This window comes from Cherax quadricarinatus, chromosome 41 (genome assembly GCF_038502225.1).
Source record: "Cherax quadricarinatus isolate ZL_2023a chromosome 41, ASM3850222v1, whole genome shotgun sequence".
Classification (NCBI taxonomy): Eukaryota; Metazoa; Arthropoda; class Malacostraca; order Decapoda; family Parastacidae; genus Cherax; species Cherax quadricarinatus.
Window position 1 is genome coordinate 4,808,010 of NC_091332.1, and position 25,000 is coordinate 4,833,009.

Below are 25,000 nucleotides of genomic sequence, written 5' to 3' on the forward strand. Positions count from 1 at the left end.
TTACAAGCAAGACATCAGTGTCTTACAAAGCAAGACATCAGTGTCTTACAAGCAAGACATCAGTGTCTTACAAGCAAGACATCAGTGTCTTACAAGCAAGACATCAGTGTCTTACAAGCAAGATATCAGTGTCTTACAAGCAAGACATCAGTGTCTTACAAGCAAGACATCAGTGTCTTACAAGCAAGACATCAGTGTCTTACAAGCAAGACATCAGTGTCTTACAAGCAAGATATCATCTTACAAGTCAGTCTTACAAGCAAGACATCAGTGTCTTACAAGCAAGACATCAGTGTCTTACAAGCAAGACATCAGTGTCTTACAAGCAAGACATCAGTGTCTTACAAGCAAGACATCAGTGTCTTACAAGCAAGACATCAGTGTCTTACAAGCAAGACATCAGTGTCTTACAAGCAAGACATCAGTGTCTTACAAGCAAGACATCAGTGTCTTGAATATCAAAATGGTATACAATACCGACAGGTTGGTAGGTAAGACACATAGGCAACAGTTAGGCAACTTTATTCCGAAACGTTTCGCCTACACATTAGGCTTCTTCAGTCGAATACAGAAAGTAGGCAGGAACATTAGAGATGTGAAGACGATGTAATCAGTCCATCACCCTTAAAGTCGTAGATTTGAGGTTGTCAGTCCCTCAGCCTGGAGAAGTTCGGTTCCATAGTCTGAAACTATCTAAAGATCAAGCGACAGTGTGGAGACTTAAATACTGTCGGAAGGAGAGGGGCAGAGTAGTAGTAGTGAGAAAGCAGCCACTGAGAGGACACGTCTCTCTCAGATCAAACATTTCTCACTTGAAAATTGCGTAGGCGAAACGTTTCGGAATAAAGTTGCCTAACTGTTGCCTATGTGTCTTACCTACCAACCTGTCGGTATTGTATACCATTTTGATATTCACCCTGTCAGACACTGCAACACAATGGCATCTTGGTACAGAAAACACCTTGGACAACTTTTTCAAGTGAGAAATGTTTGATCTGAGAGGGACGTGTCCTCTCAGTGGCTGCTTTCTCACTACTACTACTCTGCCCCTCTCCTTCCGACAGTATTTAAGTCTCCGCACTGTCGCTTGATCTTCAGATAGTTCCAGACTATGGAACCGAACTTCTCCAGGCTGAGGGACTGACAACCTCAAATCTACGACTTTAAGGGTGATGGACTGATTACATCGTCTTCACATCTCTAATGTTCCTGCCTACTTTCTGTATTCGACTGAAGAAGCCTAATGTGTAGGCGAAACGTTTCGGAATAAAGTTGCCTAACTGTTGCCTATGTGTCTTACCTACCAACATCAGAGTCTTACAGGCAAGACATCAGTGTCTTACAGGCAAGACATCCCTCCTAGCTCTTCCATCCCTTCCACCTTTTCCCTCTTCCTCTTTCCTCCCTCCTTACCATCTACTCCCTCCTCCTAACTCCTCCATCCCATCTCCTCTTCTTCACTTCCTCGTCTTCCCTACCTCCTTACCATCTCCTCCACACCTCTTCCCTCCCACCTTCCATCCCAGCTCCTCCCTCCCACCTTCCATCCCAGCTCCTCCCTCCCACCTTCCATCCCAGTTCCTCCCTCCCACCTTCCATCCCAATGAATCAGCTAAGCGGCTTGAAGAGTCATTCCATCATACATTTTTCCCTCGTCTTTTCCACTACCAGAACACACCTTAACTTTATTAAATTTCACACCTTGCTCAAGACCCTGCATAGAGGATTATTATTATTATTATTATTATTATTATTATTATTATTATTATTATTATTGTTGTTGTTGTTGTTGTTACTATTATGAATAAAGAGAAAGACTGAGGGAGACTCGAACAGTGGTGTTGACAGGTAGCATGCCCAGCACTGTACCACTGAGATACGAGGTCTGTGTCAGGGGTCAACAGCTGTGGCCCGACTGTCCCTTCCCACAGCTCCACACTGCGCATGTCACACAAGTGCTGTCTGGGACAGCTTCCGTTTGTAAGCCTGGTAGGTCAGTGGTGCGGTGCTGGACCTGCTACCTGTCAGCACCACAGTTCGAATCCCTGTTCATTCTTTTGTTTATTCGTTGACAGTCACTGTTTATTATTATTATTATTGCTGTTATTATTATTAGTATTGCTGTTATTATTATTATTATTATTATTATTATTATTATTATTATTATTATTATTATTATTATTATTATTATTATTACACCTTGCAAAACAATAAGTGTATTATCCTGTAGAAAAAATGCTGATAATGGTGGAGGAAATAAAAGTACGTATTAAAAAAATATTAATCTTGGTAATTTAAGAGCATCTTAATCCTAATTATCACTTGATCTCTTTAACACAACTTGCAATAATTATTCAATTATCGACAGATAAGTTCGCTAGTTTTTCTGTATGTGATATTCCATTATCTACTCAGGGTACGCTATTATCTATCTGGGGCATCTCACTGAGCATTCACCTGTTTGGAGCATCGCATCCTCAATTACCAAGTGATACTAATGCTCTGTTGTTTCTTCTTCTCTTCTATTATCTCGTCTATCTCACATTCCCCATTTCCCCTCATTTGCTGTTTTTGCTTCCCCCTTTACGTCTCTCTCGTTTTGCTTCGGTTCTTACTCCAGTCAACCTCTTTCTCTCATTACACACCTCTTACCATATCTCTGTCTCGTCGTCGTTGTCCTCCTCCTCCTCCTTCTTCTTTTTCTCCTTCTCCTCCTCCTCTTCCTCCTCACAGAGGCAGATGGAAAGGGGTGTGGTACGTTAAATTGCCTGCTGTCTCTTTTTCTCCTCTGCCACTCTTATACTCGTCTTCATTTTGTGTGTGTGTGATGTAAAGTAACCAGACACACACACACACACACACACACACACACACACACACACACACACACACACACACACACACACACACACACACACACACACACACACACACTCTTGTTGCTGTCACTCTCTTGTGGTTACAAGACGGAGACTCTCTAATTTTATATTCACTTTTTGTCTTTCCTAAACACACATTTCCCCGGTCACTGTCCACGCCTCTGTCTTTACATCTGTCAGACCCAGCATGAGATGAGTACCTGTTCTGCACGCGTTTGGATAACATATAAACCAAAATATAAACATGTAAACAAACTAGAAACATTAGCAAAAAATATAAAAATACAAACAAAAACATAAAATGTAAACAAAAATATAAACATAGAAATATACACATGTAAAAAGAATAAACATAACTATAAACATTTGGTAGACATTCAGCAAACTGAAGTCCAGCATTAACAAACCTGAACCGTGTAGAATGACTGATGACAGTACATTTATCAGTCTTGGATGACAGGAACCCAGCTGATAGAAAGGTCGTAAATGCCACCAGAGGCTACGCTAAGAAAGAAATAAGATAAACTTTTACGTAGAAGTGATTCAAAGAAGATGTCAGCAGGTCTTCCTTGCCAAATAGAATAGTTGACTAGTCGAATGATGAACGGGAGGAACGTACATACTCTGCTATTAATAATTCAAACAATTTATCACAAATTTATATATGAAGATGATACGTACACACGTACACACACACACACACACACACACACACACACACACACACACACACACACACACACACACACACACACACACACACACACACACACACACACATATACAGAAGTGGAACAATCAGAAGGGCGATGTAGTGGAGACAATCCATACATAGCTTTACGAAGAGGTACAATAAAGCTCTTGAACCTGGGAGAATGGACTTACTAGCGAATAGCAAAAAGGCGGGGTTAGGAGCTGTGAATCGACCCCTAGACCCACAAATAGATGAGTACACACACACACACACTGCAGAATGCTAAAGACACTGTAGTAAATACTACAATTACCGGAAATTTTGCACAATTACACGATGACAAATTAACTGAAGAGGAAACACCACAAGCACAACCCTCCTCTTGTAGCTACAAGCAAATCAATACAAATACCTGTAGATACAACATATTCATAACCAGATCAGACAGCAACACCTGCAACCCACTTCTCATATACACTGTCAAGGAAGACAGCAGACAACAGCTGCAGCAGCAGCAGTGTTCTTGGGGTCACACACCAACAACAGTCCTCGTCTCTAATAATGAATAAATTGTCCAATAATGTAGATCATCTCGTTGAAGGTGGTTACGTTCTGTGTCAGTTGGTGGCGCTCAGTGTCACGGCAGCGGCTGACACTGGGGCGTTTGTCAGCGACACGTGCAAATGAATGGTTGTTGAGGCTGTGAACTTAATGGTTGCTGATGCTGTGAACTTAATGGTTGTTGAGGCTGAGAACTTAATGGTTGTTGAGGCTGTGAACTTAATGGTTGCTGATGCTGTGAACTTAATGGTTGCTGATGCTGTGAACTTAATGGTTGTTGATGCTGTGAACTTAACGGTTGTTGATGCTGTGAACTTAATGGTTGTTGATGCTGTGAACTTAATGGTTGCTGATGCTGTGAACTTAATGGTTGTTGATGCTGTGAACTTAATGGTTGCTGATGCTGTGAACCTAATGGTTGCTGATGCTGTGAACTTAATGGTTGCTGATGCTGTGAACTTAATGGTTGTTGAGGCTGTGAACTTAATGGTTGTTGAGGCTGTGAACTTAATGGATGCTGATGCTGTGAACTTAATGGTTGTTGAGGTTGTGAACTTAATGGTTGTTGATGCTGTGAACTTAATGGTTGCTGATGCTGTGAGCTTAATGGTTGTTGAGGATGTGAACTTAATGGTTGTTGATGCTGTGAACTTAATGGTTGCTGATGCTGTGAACTTAATGGTTGTTGAGGCTGTGAACTTAATGGTTGCTGATGCTGTGAACTTAATGGTTGTTGATGCTGTGAACTTAATGGTTGTTGAGGCTGTGAACTTAATGGTTGTTGAGGCTGTGAACTTAATGGTTGTTGATACTGTGAACTTAATGGTTGTTGATGCTGTGAACTTAATGGTTGTTGATGCTGTGAACTTAATGGTTGCTGATGCTGTGAACTTAATGGTTGCTGATGCTGTGAACTTAATGGTTGTTGAGGCTGTGAACTTAATGGTTGCTGAAGCTGTGAATTTAATTGTTGCTGATGCTGTGAACTTAATGGTTACTGATGCTGTGAACTTAATGGTTGCTGATGCTGTGAACTTAATGGTGGTTGAGGCTGTGAACTTAATGGTTGCTGATGCTGTGAACTTAATGGATGTTGATGCTGTGAACTTAATGGTTGTTGAGGCTGTGAACTTAATGGTTGCTGATGCTATGAACTTAATGGTTGCTGATGCTGTGAACTTAATGGTTGCTGATGCTGTGAACTTAATGGTGGTTGAGGCTGTGAACTTAATGGTTGCTGATGCTGTGAACTTAATGGTTGTTGATGCTGTGAACTTAATGGTTGATGCTGTGAACTTAATGGTTGTTGATGCTGTGAACTTAATGGTTGTTGATGCTGTGAACTTAATGGTTGTTGATGCTGTGAACTTAATGGTCGTTGATGCTGTGGACTTAATGGTTGTTGATGCTGTGGACTTAATGGTTGTTGAGGCTGTGAACTTAATGGTTGTTGATGCTGTGAACTTAATGGTTGTTGATGCTGTGAACTTAATGGTTGTTGAGGCTGTGAACTTAATGGTTGCTGAGGCTGTGAACTTAATGGTTGTTGAGGCTGTGAAATTAATGGTTGTTGATGCTGTGAACTTAATGGTTGCTGATGCTGTGAACTTAATGGTTGTTGATGCTGTGAACTTAATGGTTGCTGATGCTGGAAACTTAATGGTTGTTGAGGCTGTGAACTTAATGGTTGTTGAGGCTGTGAACTTAATGATTGTTGAGGCTGTGGACTTAATGGTTGTTGATGCTGTGAACTTAATGGTTGTTGATGCTGTGAACTTAATGGTTGCTGATGCTGTGAACTTAATGGTTGTTGAGGCTGTGAACTTAATGGTTGTTGAGGCTGTGAACTTAATGGTTGTTGAGGTTGTGAACTTAATGGTTGTTGAGGCTGTGAACTTAATGGTTGCTGATGCTGTGAACTTAATGGTTGTTGAGGCTGTGAACTTAATGGTTGTTGAGGCTGTGAACTTAATGGTTGTTGAGGCTGTGAACTTAATGGTTGCTGAGGCTGTGAACTTAATGGTTGTTGAGGTTGTGAACTTAATGGTTGTTGAGGCTGTGGACTTAATGGTTATTGAGGTTGTGAACTTAATGGTTGTTGAGGCTGTGAACTTAATGGTTGTTGAGGTTGTGAACTTAATGGTTGTTGAGGTTGTGAACTTAATGGTTGTTAAAGCTATAAACTTAATGGTTGTTGAGGCTGTGAACTTAATGGTTGTTGAGGTTGTGAACTTAATGGTTGTTAAAGCTATAAACTTAATGGTTGTTGAGGCTGTGAACTTAATGTCTGTTGACGTTGTGAACTTAATGGTTGTTGAGGTTGTGAACTTAATGGTTGTTGAGGCTGTGAACTTAATGGTTGTTGAGGTTGTGAACTTAATGGTTGTTGAGGTTGTGAACTTAATGGTTGTTGAGGCTGTGAACTTAATGGTTGTTGAGGCTGTGAACTTAATGGTTGTTAAAGCTATAAACTTAATGGTTGTTGAGGTTGTGAACTTAATGGTTGTTGAGGTTGTGACCTTAATGGTTGTTGAGGCTGTGAACTTAATGGTTGTTGAGGTTGTGAACTTAATGGTTGTTAAAGCTATAAACTTAATGGTTGTTGAGGCTGTGAACTTAATGGTTGTTGAGGCTGTGAACTTAATGGTTGTTGAGGTTGTGAACTTAATGGTTGTTGAGGTTGTGAACTTAATGGTTGTTGAGGTTGTGAACTTAATGGTTGTTGAGGCTGTGAACTTAATGGTTGTTGAGGCTGTGAACTTAATGGTTGTTGAGGCTGTGAACTTAATGGTTGTTAAAGCTATAAACTTAATGGTTGTTGAGGCTGTGAACTTAATGGTTGTTGAGGCTGTGAACTTAATGGTTGTTGCAGATGTGAACGTGATGATCGTAGCAGGTGCGAACGTAATGTTCGTAGCAGGTGTGAACGTGATGATCGTAGCAGGTGCGAACGTAATGTTCGTAGCAGGTGTGAACGTGATGATCGTAGCAGGTGCGAACGTAATGTTCGTAGCAGGTGTGAAAGTAATGTTCGTAGCAGGTGTGAACGTGATGATCGTAGCAGGTGCGAACGTAATGTTCGTAGCAGGTGTGATCGTAATGTTCGTAGCAGGTGTGAATGTGATGATCGTAGAAGGTGTGAACGTAATGTTCGTAGCAGATGTGAACGTAATGTTCATAGCAGGTGTGAACGTGATGATCGTAGCAGGTGCGAACGTAATGTTCGTAGCAGGTGTGAACGTGATGATCGTAGCAGGTGCGAACGTAATGTTCGTAGAAGGTGTGAACGTAATGTTCGTAGCAGATGTGAACGTAATGTTCATAGCAGGTGTGAACGTGATGATCGTAGCAGGTGCGAACGTAATGTTCGTAGCAGGTGTGAACGTAATGTTCGTAGCTGGTGTGAACGTAATGTTCGTAGCAGGTGTGAACGTAATGTTCGTAGCTGGTGTGAACGTAATGTTCGTAGCAGGTGTGAACGTAATGTTCGTAGCTGGTGTGAATGTAATGTTCGTAGCAGGTGTGAACGCAATGTTCGTAGCTGGTGTGAACGTAATGTTCGTAGCTGGTGTGAACGTAATGTTCGTAGCTGGTGTGAACGTAATGTTCGTAGCTGGTGTGAACGTAATGTTCGTAGCTGGTGTGAACGTAATGTTCGTAGCAGGTGTGAACGTAATGAGTTCTGGTAAAGACAAGTATCGACGCAACACTGCAAATTAGTCAGGTTACGCATGCGTCTAGACAACGCTATTAGCGTAAACGCACAACTTCTAGAAATACGCAAGTCGAGTTGTATTTATCTAAAAAATACGCATTTAACATCTAGAAATGTGCAAATGGTAACGTCTAGAAATACGCAACCCGAATTGCGGACTGCGTCTGAAGACGCGCCACTCCGAATTCCCTCGTCACTGAACGTCAGCAGTGCTATGATTCCCATCCCCCATGATTCATCTCATCCCGCCGAGCCTGAAACAAAAGCTTAACGAGAGACATTAAACGAGCGAGGAATTATGGGAGCGGTAAAACCCTCGTTAAAATAAGACTAACTTAGGTAACAAAAGAGAAAGCCACTTTAAGCAAAGAGAGTCGATCTACTACTATGATATTTACCCATAATACACCCTTATTAAGACAGCCACGACGACGTTTCGCTCCGTCGTCCAGGACGGACAGAAACGTCGTCACAAGGTTCCTCTCCTAAGTGAGTGTTATTTGTGAGTTGTTCTAGCCACGGAATTGCGAGTTGTTCTTTATAAACAATGCTAGTTCATGTATCTTCACTTCCGAAACATTTCTCCTCCCTAGCAGCCTTTTTCAGTCACATATACAGGTGACAAATACTAGAGACAGTAGAGTGAACGAGAATGGGTTAAGTTAGGTTAAGCTAAGTAATGTTAGGCGAGGCAGAGGCTTGTTGAATGGGGTTATTCTTCATATAAGACGCCTTCGTCAGGAAAAAAGACTAGAGAAAATAGCTCTGGCACACTCGTCATAGCGACCCCATATATATATATATATATATATATATATATATATATATATATATATATATATATATATATATATATATATATATATACAATGTATCATTGTGAAGTGTCTCTTCGTGTGTAGAGACACTTGTCTTGACTAGAGGAACTTATGTGTAGGAAATGGAGACCCTTAAAAATCCTTTAGGGTATATACATCGAGTGGTGTGTATCTCTGACAGTATATACACAGAATTGTGTCTTTGTATATACAGTGAGAGGGATCTCTGTCTCTCTCATTGTATTAGTATGGAGAGGTGTGTATCTCTAAGTGTAAGTACACTACCATCACCCTCTACTTACCTCCACCATTACCAAGATTCCTAATACCACCACAATTAACCATCACCACCCTACAATCAACTGCGCCACCACCAACACCCCAATCATCAATCATTACCACCATCACCACCGCCAGCACCACTATCCTTCCATCACCAGCTCCACTACCACCACCACCACCACCACCAAAACTACCACCACCATCACCACCACCAGCACTGCAGGTGTATGCCTCAAGGTCATCCTCCAGGCCAGCTATTAACCTAAGCCTGATTATTTTAATGATGCAGACTGATTACCTGGTTTATGTACCTAGTACACGAGACACAAGTAGTTCACTACCTGTTTTATGTACCCAGTACACATGACATGTGCAGTGCACCCAATACACATGGCAGGTGTGATTACCTCAAGACCAAGTGCTGTACGCCCATTTCGGATTCTGCCCTTCTTGTAAAATAACAGTAAAAGCAATAATAATAATAATAATACTATAATAATAATTGTAATAATAATGATGATAATAATAATAACAATAATTTTACAATAATAATAATAATAGCTATAATAATAATAATAATAATAGCTATAATAATAATAATGTTATAATAATAATAATAATAATAATAATAATAATCTCACATTTTCCATATTTGCACTATTTTTCCCGTCTTTCCAGAATCAAACAGAAATAGTAAGAGAGTTTTCCCAGGTCCATCACAACGGGAAGACCTACATAACTTTCTCTAGAGTCTAGATGTATTGAGACTCCTAACTCGCGTCCTTTTCCCCCTATAACCTAGATAGTGGCTAGATTGCTTAGTTTGCTAGGTTTTAAAATTTCTCGCCTGCACGAGGGGAAGAGGAGGGGAGTCAATAAGACTCCATTTCACCTACACCTAACCTAACCTTATCTAACTTAACCTAACCTAACTTAACCTTATCTAACTGAACCTAACCTAACTTAACCTTATCTAACTGAACCTAACCTAACTTAACCTTATCTAACCTAGCCTATTATAACTTAACCTAACTTCATGGATCCTATAATCCTTAAGACAGGAATTAATGTAAATTCTTACGTGTATATACACTGATAGTATATACATTTCTCGGTGTATATACCATGTATCTCGTAGGATTGTAGTTACTTTGAGAGCATTTTTTCTTATACAAAGTTCATTGTTGGTTCGATGAAGAACCAGAGAAGCAACAACCTGATCAAATTTACAAAGTACGAACGAAGAGAGAGAGAGAGAGAGAGAGAGAGAGAGAGAGAGAGAGAGAGAGAGAGAGAGAGAGAGAGAGAGAGAGAGAGAGAGAGAGAGAGAGAGAGAAGGATCTAGCTTTCAAATGAACTGATATAGGAAACAGATCTTAGCTTGTAAATATAGTTAGGAACCCTTAACCCAACCTTGTAGAGAGAGAGAGAGAGAGAGAGAGAGAGAGAGAGAGAGAGACAGAGAGAGAGAGAGAGAGAGAGTGAGAGAGAGAGAGAGAGAGAGAGAGAGAGAGAGAGAGAGAGAGAGAGAGAGAGAGAGAGAGAGTGAGAGTGAGTGAGAGTGAAATTGTGAGAGAGAGAGAGAGAGAATGATCTAGCTTTCAAATGAACTGATATAGGAAACAGATCTTAGCTTGTAAATATAGTTAGGAACCCTTAACCCAACCTTGTAGAGAGAGAGAGAGAGAGAGAGAGAGAGAGAGAGAGAGAGAGAGAGAGAGAGAGAGAGACAGCCCCATGTGGCTTTCATTCAAGAGTGAAATACAGGAATTATAATTTTTACATAGTGAAGCAGAAATATTTCTGTGGAGCTGGAGTACAACTGTGTATAATACCTCCACCATTCATTCTCCCGTGGCACACATACTGCTCATGATTCATGTTATATCACACCAGGCATGAGTTACATACATGCGTCAGTTTTACATTACAAATGCCATGCACCGGGGCATGCGCACATGTATGTGTTTAGCACGCGCAAACGCGCACACACACACACACACACACACACACACAAACATACACACACACACTCACACACACACACACACACAAACATACATACACACACACACACACACACACACACACACACACACACACACACACACAAACCTACTGGAGTTCTATGACATGGTGACAGCAGTAAGACAAGAGAGAGAGGGGTGGGTGGATTGCATTTTCTTGGACTGCAAGAAGGCGTTTGACACAGTTCCACACAAGAGATTGGTGCAAAAACTGGAGGACCAAGCAGGGATAACAGGGAAGGCACTACAATGGATCAGGGAATACTTGTCAGGAAGACAGCAGCGAGTCATGGTACGTGGCGAGGTGTCAGAGTGGGCACCTGTGACCAGCGGGGTCCCGCAGGGGTCAGTCCTAGGACCAGTGCTGTTTCTGGTATTTGTGAACGACATGACGGAAGGAATAGACTCTGAGGTGTCCCTGTTTGCAGATGACGTGAAGTTGATGAGAAGAATACACTCGATCGAAGACCAGGCAGAACTACAAAGGGATCTGGACAGGCTGCAGACCTGGTCCAGCAATTGGCTCCTGGAGTTCAATCCCACCAAGTGCAAAGTCATGAAGATTGGGGAAGGGCAAAGAAGGCCGCAGACGGAGTACAGTCTAGGAGGTCAGAGACTACAAACCTCACTCAAGGAAAAAGATCTTGGGGTGAGTATAACACCAGGCACATCTCCTGAAGCGCACATCAACCAAATAACTGCTGCAGCATATGGGCGCCTAGCAAACCTCAGAACAGCATTCCGACATCTTAATAAGGAATTGTTCAGGACCCTGTACACCGTATACGTTAGGCCCATATTGGAGTATGCGGCACCAGTTTGGAACCCACACCTAGCCAAGCACGTAAAGAAACTAGAGAAAGTGCAAAGGTTTGCAACAAGACTAGTCCCAGAGCTAAGAGGTATGTCCTACGAGGAGAGGTTAAGGGAAATCAACCTGACGACACTGGAGGACAGGAGAGATAGGGGGGACATGATAACGACATACAAAATACTGAGAGGAATTGACAAGGTGGACAAAGACAGGATGTTCCAGAGATTGGACACAGTAACAAGGGGACACAGTTGGAAGCTGAAGACACAGATGAATCACAGGGATGTTAGGAAGTATTTCTTCAGCCACAGAGTAGTCAGTAAGTGGAATAGTTTGGGAAGCGATGTAGTGGAGGCAGGATCCATACATAGCTTTAAGCAGAGGTATGATAAAGCTCACGGCTCAGGGAGAGTGACCTAGTAGCGATCAGTGAAGAGGCGGGGCCAGGAGCTCGGACTCGACCCCCGCAACCTCAACTAGGTGAGTACAACTAGGTGAGTACACACACACACACACACACACACACACACACACACACACACACACACACACACACACACACACACACACACACACACACACACACACACACAATCAAACAAAGAGATAGAGTTCTATATATCTCCCAGTGAAAACAATGAATTTCCAGGGGGGTTGAGGGGGAAGGCTCTCCAGTGCCAGGCACCCCTCTCAATGACTCCCAGGTGTCGTATGGCACTCTGATAGTGGATCACCCACACTGCCGGTGCCAATGATCCTCTAAGTGACGTTTTTGATAGGCGAGTCCCCTCTGTGGCAACAAGTCTTTCGAAACCTCTTTTTTTTTTTTTTTTTTTTTTTTTTTTTTTTTTTTTTTTTTTTTTTTTTTTTTTTTTTTTTTTTACAACTCCTAAACAGAGTTTAACTACGTTAGGATAATGCTTCATAACTTTACAAGCTAAGAGCTGTTACCTACATCAGCTCATTTAAAAACATTTTTATTGTTATGAGACATACAAGTAGGGAACAGGATGAAGTTGGAGCCATCTGTGGGTCAGCATTTTCATTTGATAAATTGACTTTATGTCGTTGATATCATAATTCTGTACTAATGTGTTCCATACTCGAGTCATCCTGGGGATAAATGATCTCAGATGAAGTGATGTTCTGGAGAAGGTTACAGAGTGAAGCTGCTGCTTGTTGCCCGTCTTGTGGTGTAGAAGCTCACTTCTCGCTGTCCTTGGAGTGGTACCAAGTGTGGTAATTTGATAATATTGGCCTTGTACATAACAGTAAGGCCGCCCACATCCCTCCTGTGTTGAAGGCTCTGCTGAAATGACAGCTCTATCCAGGATGGGTCTAGGCGAGAAATGAGGCGTCTTGCTCTGTTCTCTACTCTGTCAAGAAGTCGCAGATGAGATGGGGGCAGGCAATCCATGAAAGTGGAGCATACTCAAACCGTGAGCGTACTTGTGCCTCGTACAGAATCTTGCAGCCTCTACCGTCGAGCAGATGCGAGATACGCCGAAGTGCTGTAAGCTTTCTAACCGCCTTGTTCTTCATTACAACGTGGCTTTCGCTCAAGTGGGGCTTGACAATGGTCCAGAACGGACCGATATGTCGTAGTAAGTTTCCACTGGCAAGTGCGAAATATCTGTTAATTGTTGCAGCCACGGTATTGTGTCTTTTTCTGTAGTAGCCACGGTACTGTGAATGTTCTTGTTGCAGCCACGGTACTGTGAATGTTCTTGTTGCAGCCACGGTACTGTGAATGTTCTTGTTGCAGCCACGGTACTGTGAATGTTCTTGTTGCAGCCACGGTACTGTGAATGTTCTTGTTGCAGCCACGGTACTGTGAATGTTCTTGTTGCAGCCACGGTACTGTGAATGTTCTTGTTGCAGCCACGGTACTGTGAATGTTCTTGTTGCAGCCACGGTACTGTGAATGTTCTTGTTGCAGCCACGGTACTGTGAATGTTCTTGTTGCAGCCACGGTACTGTGAATGTTCTTGTTGCAGCCACGGTACTGTGAATGTTCTTGTTGCAGCCACGGTACTGTGAATGTTCTTGTTGCAGCCACGGTACTGTGAATGTTCTTGTTGCAGCCACGGTACTGTGAATGTTCTTGTTGCAGCCACGGTACTGTGAATGTTCTTGTTGCAGCCACGGTACTGTGAATGTTCTTGTTGCAGCCACGGTACTGTGAATGTTCTTGTTGCAGCCACGGTACTGTGAATGTTCTTGTTGCAGCCACGGTACTGTGAATGTTCTTGTTGCAGCCACGGTACTGTGAATGTTCTTGTTGCAGCCACGGTACTGTGACTTTATTACACTCCTCATTACCAACACTCCACCATCACCAACACTCAACCATCACCGACACTCCATCATCACTCCACCATCACCAACACTGCAGATCACCAACACTTCACCATCACCAACACTATCACCAATACTCCCCATTACCAATACTCCACCATCACCAACACTCCACCAACACCAATACTCCCCCATTACCTACACTCCACCATCACCAACACTTCACCATCACCAACACTCCCCCATTACCAACACTCCACAATCACCAACACTCCATCATCACCAACACTCCACCATCACCAACACTCCCCCATCACCAACACTCCCCCATTACCAACACTCCACCATCACCAACACTCCCCATTACCAACACTCCACAATCACCAACACTCCACAATCACCAGCACTCCACTATCACCAACACTCCACCATCACCAACACTCCACCATCACAAACGACTTCATGAACCAAGAGGATATCAGCGGCAAACTTAAAAAAATTTCCCTTCCTTCCTGAGACGACCATTGAGGTAAAGCGACGGATTAGAACGACACAGCCACGAAGACCCTTCTGGTCGTCTCTTCTCACTGACACGCCATCATCCGTCCATCCCTGCCATCACTCTTCCTCTCTACCATCACCATTTTCCTTACCTTCACCCACCTTCTCTGCCACCATACTTTGTTCCTACGATCCGTCTAGACTCTCCTTCCCTCCCTCTCTCCTCCTTCACACTCTCCTCCCTCCCACCCTTCTCCCTCCCACTGGTGCCGGGGCTGTCGAGAGAGAAAACTTAACTCGGGTTTAAATTTCATCTCCTTCGGGTTGTCTTTTGTGTGCCGGGGTGAAGGTGGTTTTCTGAGGCGTGTGTGAGGGATGGAGGGAGGGAGTTGATGGAGTGTGGGATGGGGATGGAGTGTGGGAGTTCATGCAGTGTCCCAATACGACTCGGTGTGACCACCCAAATGACTTCTTGATGAATAAGAAACAATATGCTGCAGATATCTCCCTAATCTTTGATATAACACTCACCCCCACTTGACTTCGAGAAAGTCATTAACTGCATGCCCATGCACTCCGCCCCAGGCCTTAAATATTCTACGGAGAAGAAGCCTGACATTGGAGTCATCCCACTGTCATTAAAAACTACTGTTATTGCTCCACTCCACGAAGGTGATGGTAAAGCAATGGTAAAAGCTATAGACCAGCAGCCCTAATACACCACACTGTCATAATTTTTGAAAAGGTTTCACGAATAAAGATTTCCAATCACATGGAATCTCAACAGCTGCACAACCCGGGTCAATATGGATTTAGGAAAGGCTCCTCCTGCCTGTTGCAACTGCTGGACCATTAGAACATGGTATTGGATGCCCTTAAAACAAGGTAAATGCAGAGCTTGCAAAAGCCTTTTGTAAGTGCGACCAAGTGGTATTTGCATACATAATGCCTGCAAAAGGAATAACTGGGAAGGTGGGCAGATGGATATTTAACCTCCTAACAAACAGAACCCAGGGAGTAATTGTAAACGAGACTGAAATCGTGGGCTGCTACAGTGACATCCAGTAGGTTGCTGACAAGAATATCATATTCAATGAAGACATATTTCAGTTACTAAGTTACGAAAGAATGGAGGAAATATAAATAAGATCGGAGTACAAGATAAACTCAGATCACTTAACAGAATGCAAGATGGTCTTAGAAGTTAAGACAACAACTACCTTGAAGGTCATGGTTTTGGGCACACAGAGACTATCCCAGCACATCCCAGACCAGAGCCATGTAAAGAAGAAACAAAAGATTTTGTTAGGATTATTAACCCGGGGATTAGTAACGTTGGCTAGCACAGTAACGTCAGGATATCAACAGATTGTCTTATTTCCACCGGAGTCCTTTAATCCTTTTTCCCAGGATGCGACCCAAACCAGTCGGCTAGCACCCAGGTACCATGTGTTTGCTAGGTGAGCAGGGACAGTAGGTGTAAGGAAACATGCCCAGTATTTCTTACTTGTATAGACAAGTGCAATCTGGGGTACCTGTCACGCAACTTTCTGTTTGACTAGTGTGGATTAGTGTTGACATCGTCAACACAAGACATAGGAACTAGCTAAGTTTATTCAGGTTCATTACACAAGTTTAGGTATTTACAATTATCTTACACAGTAACATATGTGTAAATTACTTAACATAACTCAGCAAAGTTAAACAAAGTGACTTATCGCCATTGGTGTCCTTGGTTGATTATCGACTGTCTTACTCCAGCGCTTTCCACCTAGCAAGGTCTCTTATTAATGAAATAAGATACCAGACATATTAAGAAAATATCCTAAATTTGCTTACAGCAGATAAGACAAATTGTAGATACAAATCCAGACGTACTCCTGTTAACCCTTTCAGTTCTAGTTCCTAGACCTTTTGTGTATCCTTTTCCTCTTGCGATACCGTCCACAGGATGGATATGGAGGTGCACAGTAAACTAGCCGCTTCGACTGCAAGATCTACTCTAAAGACTTTATGCATATATACAATACATATTATGTCATATTTGAAGAGCCTATAATATATACACAATTTCGAGTAGTCCCGACCACCAACTCTAGTCAGAAGCGAATTGGGTCTTAAAACCGTCCCAGGCATCCATCCCCTATCAGGTCAGCTCATTAACTGCTGAGGGTCAGAGACGTTTTCACTGCTCAGCTAAGGCGCGTTCCATTTTCGTTTCAATCTTTGTGTAGCGGCTATAACTTCAGTTTTTTTGTGACATTTTTTTTTTACCCAGCCCAGTGGCCCCGCCGGGCAGTGCCTAAATGTTCGTAATGGCCAGTCCTCCTCTGCCTTTAGTGACTGTAACCTGCTTTTACTTTTAAAGAAGCATCAACCAACTCCACCCTGACAAACCTTGACCGAGAGGAGATGTGATTCCTAATGATACAAGTAGCAATATCCTGGCTGATCAAGCGGTCTCACCTGGGAAGTCCAGTCACAGCTCACGGGAAAACCAACCACAGGTTTGCAGCAGCAAATGTATGAAGAGTGAAGAAAATACACAGTTTATATAACAAGCTTTTACTGGAACGATGTTTCGCACAGCGAAATGTTGACTGTCAACCACATAGTCTCCCTCAACCTCCTCGTTCTCTCTTAGATCACCTATTAACTTCCTCCTCTTCTTCCTCCTCCTCCTCCTCCCCTCCTCCTCCTCCTCCTCCCCTCTTCCTCCTCCCCCTCTTCCTCCTCCTCCTCCTCCTCCCCCTCCTCCTGCTTCGACTGGCAGCATAATGACAGCAACTGACGGGTTGCTTCAGGAAGGAACAAGCAATTCTGGTGTTATCACGAAGAGGAAAGGCAGAGAGGCCACTTTCCGCGGTCTTAGTTCACTTTCCGCGGTCTTGGTCCACTTGCTGTAGTTTTATTGGTAGGTCCTTTTTTGTGGGACTGAAGGACGAGAGTTCTTGGGAGTTTTGTCATTAAAAATAATATTGGAACATGCACACACACACACACACACACACACACACACAAATGGTAACTAACACACACACACACACACACACACACACACACACACATACACACACACAACACACCTACACACCTACACACACACAACAGGCCTAGTGTCTAATCGACATGTGCCTAGGACAAAATGGTAACTAACTAACTAACACACACACACACACACACACACACACACACACACACACACACACACACACACACACACACAAACACAGTTGATATATGAGTTTGAGAAATGAAGAGAAACTGTGGGAAGAGTAGAGGAAGAGAGTGGGTGATAAAATTTACGAGAAAGTCTTAATGAAAGACAAGACAGTGAATGATAGGATACAGGAGATAGTGACATATACAATAGAGAGAGAGAGAGAACTTGAACTTTCATTGGTTTAACATTTTGCTCTCTGTATATCTTTATCAAGTTCTACACAGATCAAAACTTTCTCTCAATGAACGCTTATTGCTGCAAATTGTGTTATGTCTGCATGTAACATTTTACCCACCTGGGCTGACAAATTTCTACCAGATCAAAAGGGTCTGACTGAGTAGTTATGGCGACACAAATGCTTCTAGACACACGGCAAAGACAAGACGAAGTTCCGAGGAATTTAGAGATATGTGATCTCGTCTTCCTAGACAGAGAAAGAACACTCACAGCAAGGCACCATTGCTCGTTCCTCAGACAAGGGAATGCAAATAAGAAAGAGATGAGGTTAAGATGGGGTTACTACCCCACTACAGAACACTCGCCCAAGCCATCCACTAGCACCAAGTAGAGATAACAGCAGAAAGAACAGAAATGCTGCTCTCCACAGCCCCTCCTCAAACTAACACACCCTCCTCCTTCCGTTTATGACGAACGACCCCCTCCATCAACACTAAACCCACATAATTAAATAGCGAGCATCCTTACTCTTTCACCCACCACCCCTTCCCTTTCACCCACCACCCCTTCCCTTTCACCCACTACCCCTTCTCTTTTACCCATCACCCCTTTCCTCTCACCCACCGCTCCCTACTCCTCACCCATCACCTATGATGAGTGAGGGGACGCACCAACAAGTCCCATTCTTCTCTCTATTCACCCACTTGTCTTCTTTCGTGCCCCAATTTCTCTTCCCGGCCCATCTCACACATTCTCTCTCTCTCTCTCCCCCTCTCTCTCCTCTCTCTCTCCACACACACACAAACACACACACACACAAGTGGGAGTTAAGCTCCCAGCATAATAGTAATCGAGCCGCAGACTAGAGTGAGTCATATAAATGTTTTGTGCTCTGCTGAATACAGCAGCAGATGGCCACCTGCCTTATTACTGAGAAGAAACTAACTGAAGAGCAGCTCCATGAATGAGCCAGCCAGCCTGGTATTTTGGAGGCTGTGGGGGGGATCCAGGCAGGGTTGCGCCCTCCCCCTGCTATATCCCTTCCCTCCCCGAGAGTTCCCACCAGGGATTCATTAAATCCTCAATTATACATAAACTTAACGAGCATGTTTGCTGGTACTCAGGAAGTTGCCGAAGAGGAACTACAGTGGCGTTTATGGTTTATATATATATATATATATATATATATATATATATATATATATATATATATATATATATATATATATATATATGTATGTATATATATATATATATATATATATATATATATATATATATATATATATATATATATATATATATATATATATATATATATTATTGTGGTATAAACCTTGGTAATAAATACCGACAAGTTGGTTTAGAAAGACACGTAAGCAAACACTATTTAATAGAATATTTAATAGAAAACGTTTCGGTCCTGGGACCTTGATCACTTCTAACATACAGAGGTAGAAAGACATTATATATATAGGCGGAGAGTGAGATGTGACGCACGTGACCTGAGGAATGTCATAAGAACATAAGAATGGAGGAACACTGTAGAAGGCCTACTGGCCCATGCGAGGCAGGTCCTTATCAAAACCTCTGTCTATGATGAGGACGGGTAGACGATGAAATCATGTGACTCCTGTGTTGTTGGGTTGGTGCTGCTTAAGTATCATGTATGCCAATGTTTTTGAAATTTTGTAGTTTCCAGTGTTGCGTTCTATAGTGTCGGTGACGGCGATTAGTGAGGCTTCTAGGCACCGTCGGAGTCTGAGGTCTGGTTCGGTGAGAACGAGTTGTGCCTCGTTCCATTTCATCAAATGCCCCGTGGAGTCTCTGTGGAGGACACAGGCGTACCTTACATCGTCTCTGTTAGAGGCATTTCGATGCTCATTCAGGCGGACTGCAAGATCTCTGCCTGTCTCGCCTACATATTTCTTGGGACAGAACCCACAGGGAATAGTGTAGACGCCTGCTGTAGAAGTTATAGGTGTGGGGCTGCGTTTCGTAGTGAGGTCTTTGATAGAGGATGTGTTTATGGTGGAAACGTTGATGTTACTCATAGCAAGTGCCCGGCGAGTATTCGTGGCAACATCGCCACATGGGAGTACTATGAACTGTTTAGGGGGCTATTCCATTGGCGGTTTGTTGAGGATAGCTTGTGCCTTGAGTCTGCAATCTCGGATGAAGAAAGATGGGAACTGAAGACGTGTAAAGGCTTGTGTTATGTAAGTGCATTCTTCTTCTAGAAAACAAGGGCTGGAGATGCGAAGAGCTCTCAAGAAGAAGCCAATGAGGACTCCTCTCTTAGTGCGGGTGTCTTGGTGTGAATAAAAGTGTATAAGATCGTCCTTGTTGGTAGGTTTTCTATACACTTTGAAGAGAAGTTTGTCACTGTCGGGAGATCTGCACAGTAGAACGTCGAGGAAAGGAAGTTTGCCATCATTTTCGAGTTCAAGTGTAAACTTTATTGATGGTTCAACTGCATTGATCTTGTTGAGAAGGGCCTGGATATTGAGACGTCTCGGATAGAAAACCAATATATCATCAACGTATCTTAGCCAGGTAACGGTGTTGGGAACGAAGGTGCTGAATTTCTCTGTCTCCAAGTTTTCCATGAAGAGGTTGGCAAGCACAGCACTGAGCGGGCTGCCCATTGCCATCCCAAAGCATTGTTTGTAACAGTTGTCCTGATACTTGAAGAAGTTGAAATTAACACACAGTTCCACTAGATTGATGAAATCTAGAAGAGGTAAAGGGAGGTCGTGGTTTTCAGTGAGCCTCTGTCTCAGAATGTTGATTGCAGCGTCAGTAGGAACGTTGGTAAAGAGGGCTGTGACATCGAAGGAAGCCATGCTTTTGTTTTTGACATTCAGGTTCGAAATTCGAGAGAGAAGGTCACCTGAGTGTTTGAGGTGGGCTTGACTGATAGTGCCCAGAAGCGCTGAAAGGTATTTGGCAAGGTGGCCGGCTAGTCTGTGTGGTGCACTCCCTATGCCCGAAGTGATAGGCCGTAGTGGGATGCCAGGTTTGTGTGTCTTAGGAAGGCCATACAGGCGTGCCGGTTTCGGTTGACCTGGTAAAAGTTTAAGTAGTTTTTTGCCTTGTTCTGATTTTCGTAAGATGCTACGAGCCTTTTGAAGGAGGTGGTGTGGTGTTACTCAACACTGTCGACTACAACAATAAAGTCTTAAATCTTCTCAACGATGCCAACACATACCAGCCTGTATTGGAATCAGTGCTACTTCAAAGTACCCAGACTTTCCTTCAAAAGGCTCGTAGCATCTTACGAAAATCAGAACAAGGCAAAAAACTACTTAAACTTTTACCAGGTCAACCGAAACCAGCACGCCTGTATGGCCTTCCTAAGACACACAAACCTGGCATCCCACTACGGCCTATCACTTCGGGCATAGGGAGTGCATGGGCCAGTAGGCCTTCTACAGTGTTCCTCCATTCTTATGTTCTTATGACATTCCTCAGGTCACGTGCGTCACATCTCACTCTTCGCCTATATATATAATGTCTTTCTACCTCTGTATGTTAGAAGTGATCAATGTCCCAGGACCGAAACGTTTTCTAATAAATATGTTATAGTGTTTGCTTACGTGTCTTTCTAAACCATATATTATTGTAATCACGAACGCGTGGAATTTAATCAAAAACAACACTGCGACTAACCAAGGACTAGCCAACGACATGGGTTCGAGTCCTTGGCTAGTCGCAGTGTTGTTATTTATACATACATACATACATATATATATATATATATATATATATATATATATATATATATATATATATATATATATATATATATATATATATATATATATATATATATACTTACATATAGCGCCATAACACCGTGCACACATGGGGAAAACTGTGGCTAAATCTTTTAAGGATCTCTAGGGATGCTTAATGAGACCAAAACAGAGAGAAACAGAATTCAAATCCAATGATGAAAACTGTAAGCAGTAGATCGAGGCACTGATCTATTACGTACTTGTTAATCTTCAATGAACTAAGCTTCACTAAAAACTTATTCTCTAAGGAATGCGATTTGGCTAGATTGCAATATTTATTTTGACCGGTGCTCTATCTATTTCATATTCATGATTTTACTTAATAGATCATAGCTGCCTATTTGTTTTGAAAAAAAAGACAGAATATATGTTAATTATTAACATGCAATGCTATGTTGCAACATTCTGTATCAGGTTAAATACAGTCTTAATACACGGATACTTAAAATACAGGTGTTTTACTAACCCGAATCCTTTACTCAAGTGTTAAACATAGGTTTAGACCTTAGGATAATCTGAACATTCATAAGTTATGCCCAAAAACATATGTAAACATTTTCCTACAAAATGCTTATTGCTGCCATGGTGGCATTCCTGGGATCCTGTGCCAGGAATCTTAAGATGGCCCTGTACTAGGGGCACTGAAGGATCCTGTATCAGGGACACCTACTACTAACACAGGTACTGGTCAAAGGACTGTCGTACCTGGCTGCAAAGGAAGAATACCAACAAGGGAACATTCGATAAAGCAGACAAGAAATTTTAAGGAATAAAGTACACACCAGATGTTTGAATATCAGTGATTAAATATACCGACAAGTATGTCAACAAGACGCAATACTCAGTTTATGGCATTAACTGAAAGATGTTTCGCCCACCAGGGACTTCATGAATCCACTGATAAGTGTCCCTGGAAGACGAAATGTCTTTTAAATAAATGATATAAACTGCATGTCTCTTATTCATACCCCAGGTGTTTACTTTCTTCCTCCCTGTATATTCCCACCACCATTATTTACAAATAAGCTTGGTACCATAATATGACTAGGTTATGAGAGAGAGGACAAGAATGAGTACTCTCACTGGCTACATATTATACTCCGATACAGAGGACAGAACTCTAATATGTGTTAATCGGCTGAAACTGTGTGACGGACTGACCTCCAAAGCTGACTCCAGTTACAAGCTAGCCGGGAGCTCACCCCTCCCCCCCCTCACTCTGGTTGATTTAAACAAACCGAAACTATCGATGTGAGCTTCGGGACCCTACATCCGCATCAGCAATAAGATACCATGCTGTAAGCTGATTGTTGGTAGTAGTGTAGGTGTGGCTTCGTGTGACGCACGTCGAATAAAAATGACGCACTCGGCACACACCACACTCCTAAGGCTGAGTTAATGAAAGTCCTCTTCAAAGTCCTCACAAGGATTACAATAATCTCTTCCCTGGCCCCATAATACTCTCTCTAGACCCCACAATACCCACGTCCCTACAATAACCTCTACCCTCTCTGAGACGTGCAATACCCTCTCTGGTCCCCTATCTGGTCCCCACAATACTCTCCATGCATCCCACAATAATGTCTAGGCCTTAGAATGCCCTTTCTGGGCACCACAATGCTTACCCTCTGGCTGGGGACAAACGGGTCTAGTCATTCACTTGTTTCTGAGTGGCTTAATGTCCTTCATTCACGCTAGGTGGCTCACAGGACTCGTAACAATGCCGCAGGATCTGAACTCACTCACGCAATCTTACGTAATCCCACCCCCTATCCTGAGCTATTTCAGCCAATCTCTCTTTCCCTCTCTCACTCTCTCTCTCTCTCTCTCTCTCTCTCTCTCTCTCTCCCTTTCAGAGGTTGTTTAACAGTGTTCAGAGAAAAGGTATTAATTACTGATTATTATTACTATTATTACGATTATTAATTGTACCATTAATTATTTTTACTGTCATTATTAAGTTTGTATTGCGACAGTTCTTATTATTACTGATAATATTATTGCTAAAATAATGATTATTATTAGCGTTCTCCTCTAACGCTTCTCTTCTTTGGCAGGCGGGCGAGCACTTCGAATGAAGAACTTCGAAGTGCCGCTTCACGTGCCCCGCGGAGAGAGCACCACGCTCAGATGTGAGTTCGACTTGCAAGGTGAACGCCTGTACTCCGTCAAGTGGTACAAGGGAGGACGGGAGTTCTTTCGTTACGTTCCAAACGAACGGCCCATGAAACAGGATTACAAGGTCACCGGTGTTAATGTTGATGTGAGTAACGATAGCTCCCTGTCTCCTTCTCCCTTCCTCAAGAAACGTGCTTTATCATGGAGAAGCGGTAAACCCCTACGAGTTATGCAACGCCTGGCGAACAGAGGGTAATCAGGTCACGTCCAAGGATGGAAGAAATATCTCTCATTCCATTTATCAAAAATCTTTAACCAGAATCAACTGACTCTTGAAAACAGCTATTTTTTTCATAGTGGTTGTTTTTCAAGTTGTGATACCGCCTGCTTATTGTGATCTTATTGCATAAATATGTGGTGGTAGTGGAAGTGGAATATTCAAATGGCTTCAGGAAGAAATCCAAATATTTTTCCTCGAAGTCTTGTTATCCACTTCTGCGAGGCTGTGTCCCACAATTTGCACTAGAGGTGGACCCATCTTATATATATATATATATATATATATATATATATATATATATATATATATATATATATATATATATATATACATATAATTGAACTATATACACACAGATATGGACGTAAACAAACTTTCACTTAAAACTGAGAGCAATCATGAAGAATTCCCTATAAAAGACACCAGCTGAGCCTTTGAGGATACTCTGGCAATATTGCCTCGAGTCATTACAGCACAAACACAACCCCTCTTCTTTGTCGCTCTCGGTGCATTGGATGTAATTTTGACCTTTGCGGGAGGAGGGAAACATCTTGTTTTTCCTTCTTTTAGACGTTTCACTCGAGCGATACTCATCTGAAAGTTTAATGGATATTGACCCTTTGATAGAAGTTGAAACAGTGTTAAGAGCTGTGATAATAACATACATGGCCGGTCAACGTCCACTGATTATTGGAAACATATTTATTATTATTATTATTATTATTATTATTATTATTATTATTATTATTATTATTATTACAATTATTATTATTATTATTATTATTATTATTATTATGTATTATTTTTGTTATT

At 42.3% G+C, this 25,000-nt stretch overlaps 1 protein-coding gene across 2 annotated transcripts in view; it reads left to right on the forward strand.

The window, feature by feature from the left end:
- Positions 1-25,000, forward strand: part of LOC128695877 (cell adhesion molecule 3) — a 471,170-nt gene that overhangs the window by 356,262 nt on the left and 89,908 nt on the right. For both annotated transcript variants that reach the window (XR_011393031.1, XM_070092912.1), the window contains exon 3: positions 23,847-24,052. Coding sequence is in view for 1 of the 2 variants with exons in the window: in XM_070092912.1 (XP_069949013.1) it covers positions 23,847-24,052 (206 nt within the window). In the remaining variant the exon portion in view is untranslated. The remainder of the gene's footprint in view (positions 1-23,846; positions 24,053-25,000) is intronic.